This window comes from Tachysurus fulvidraco, chromosome 23 (assembly GCF_022655615.1).
Source record: "Tachysurus fulvidraco isolate hzauxx_2018 chromosome 23, HZAU_PFXX_2.0, whole genome shotgun sequence".
Taxonomy (NCBI): Eukaryota; Metazoa; Chordata; class Actinopteri; order Siluriformes; family Bagridae; genus Tachysurus; species Tachysurus fulvidraco.
In genome coordinates, this window is record NC_062540.1 from 223,801 (window position 1) to 226,300 (window position 2,500).

Here is a 2,500-nt window from a genome sequence, read left to right on the forward strand (position 1 = left end):
ATTACAAATATTTAACACTCACCAAGCACGAGGAAGGAGAAGATCCACTGCAGCACGGCGGCCGTCTGTAAGCGTCTCCTCAATGGGATATTTAACGGTGCGAACTGTACCTTCATCCTTAAAGACACACACACACACACACACACACACACACACACACACACACACACACACACACACACACACACACACACAACGACAGGTCATAGACACACACACACAGACACACAGGTCTCTCTCACACACACACACAGGTCATAAACACACACACAGGTCTCTCTCACACACACAGGTATGTCTGTCTGTCTGTCTGTCTGTCTCTCTCTCTCTCTCTCACACACACACACACACACACACACACACACACACACACACACACACACACACACACACACACACACACACACACACACAGCACAGGTCATAAACACACACACACAAACACACTCTCACTCTTATCCGTGGTTTCCGTGTCTTCTCTCTCTCTCTCTCTCTCTCTCTCTCTCTCTCTCTCTCTCTCTCGTGTGCGGTCGCGCGCATGAAGCTCGCGCTGTAATACGGAAGGGGCGTGTCGGGAGCGCGCGTGTGTTAATTAAATTGTCCTTTTAACTCTGAATTATTTCATCGTTTGTATAAAACTTCCCCATTACTCCATAACTTTATAATTCCCCACCCACATTTTGGGAAGACACGCCCCCTCACTGTGATTGGATAAAGAAGCCCTGACCTCACAGCCCCGCCCACCACGTCACAACTCTACGACAGAGGAGAAAGTTAGTGATAAAACTATTTATTTATTTATTTATTTATTTACCTTTATTTTACCAGGAAGTCTCACTGAGATAAAAAATGTCTTTTACAAGAGAGACCTGGCCAAAGTACAGCAGCAGCCGTACATAAACACTACACAGTAAAAACATACACAATCACACAATACAAGGACTTCTTCAAGAAAAACAACCACGTGTCTCCTTTACCACATTTTTTATGTGCCTTAAATGTATTTATCGATAAACACGTTTCTAATTTAAGATCTTTTTGCAAGTTATTCCAAGCCCCTGGTGCATAGTATGGAAATGCAGTTTTCCCCAAATCTGCCCAAACCCTGGGTACATTAAAAAGCAACCACTTGGAGGCGCTTTAGCTGATAACTAGCAGCATTGGGACAGAGGAGGGTACCGAGGTAAGCTGGAGGTTTACCTAGCGTGGCTTTTTTATATAAACGTATACCAATGCTGTTTTCTGTGAGTGGTCAGTGATGTCCAACCCACCGGATCATAAAGAACACAATGGTGAATAAGGGACTTTGCATTTGTAATAAAGCGTAGAGACGCATGATACACTGGATCAAGGCTCCGTACGATGGAGGAGGCCGCGTGCATATATAATATGTCACCATAATCAATCACAGACAGGAAGGAAGCTTCCACAAGTTGTTTTTGGCATTAAATGTAACACTAGATTTATTTCTAAAATAAAAGCCAATCTTTATTTTGAGCTTCTTAACTAAATTAGCAATTTGTACATTAAATAAAAGTTTGTCGTCTATCCATATACCCAAGTACTTGTATGTGGGTACACTTTCAATGGAATTACCATCAGACGTAAAAATGCTAAGATCATCAAGCAGCTGTGGGCGAGTTTTTGATAAGACCATGTACTTAGTTTTCTGAGGATTTAAAACCAATTTTAACTGAACAGAGCAGTTTGTAATGACTGAGATGCAGTCTGAAGCTCTTGCATAGCTTGTGCTATAGAAGGACCATATGTATAAATGATCGTGTCATCAGCATAAATGTGTACTTTTGCTTGAACGTTTTTACCTAAATCATTTATAAAAATAGAGAACAGAATAGGTCCCAAAATGGACCCCTGAGGGACCCCTTTAGATATCCCAAGAAACTCAGATTTGTGGCGCTCTGCATAGACACACTGAGTTCTATCTACAAAATAGTTTCTGAACCATTTAACAGCATTGGGACTGAAACCAACATCACTAAGTTTGTTTAGCAACAATTCATGATCTACGGACTCTAACGCCTTGGACAGATCTACAGATAAAGCAGCGCAATGTTGTTTTCTATCCAAGGCACAAATAAGATCATTTATTACCACCATAGCAGCAGTAACAGTACTGTGGCCAGTTCTAAAACCAGACTGAAAATTGTTTAAAATATTATTATCAATTAAGAACTGTTTAACCTGTAAATCTACCTGGGATTCAAAGATCTTAGCCAGGATTGAGAGTTTGTAGATCAGACGGTAATTGTTTAGCTCTGAGGGGTCCCCAGCTTTAAATAAGGGCCTTTAACATAAGCAGCTTTCCAGATTTGGGGTATTGAATTGGACATAAGACTCAAATTAAAAATGTGAGTAATGGCTCAGCAATAACATCTACCACCACCTTTAGGAGATAAGGATCCAGATTGTCAGGACCTGCAGATTTTTTATGGTCAATGCCTTTCAGAGCTTCACTAACTTGTGCAACTGAAATAGTTTT

At 41.0% G+C, this 2,500-nt stretch overlaps 1 protein-coding gene across 2 annotated transcripts in view; it reads right to left on the reverse strand.

Moving 5' to 3' along the window:
- Positions 1-675, reverse strand: part of LOC113646111 (2-acylglycerol O-acyltransferase 1-like) — an 8,551-nt gene extending 7,876 nt beyond the window's left edge. Inside the window, exons 1-2 of one of the 2 annotated variants that reach the window (XM_047807338.1) lie at positions 454-675; positions 23-117 (exon numbers count right to left, since the gene is read on the reverse strand). In XM_047807338.1, coding sequence (XP_047663294.1) covers positions 23-116 — 94 coding nt within the window. In that variant the 5' untranslated portion in view covers position 117; positions 454-675. The remainder of the gene's footprint in view (positions 1-22; positions 118-453) is intronic. The other variant, XM_047807337.1, reaches the window with a different exon arrangement.
- Positions 676-2,500: the final 1,825 nt, after the last annotated feature.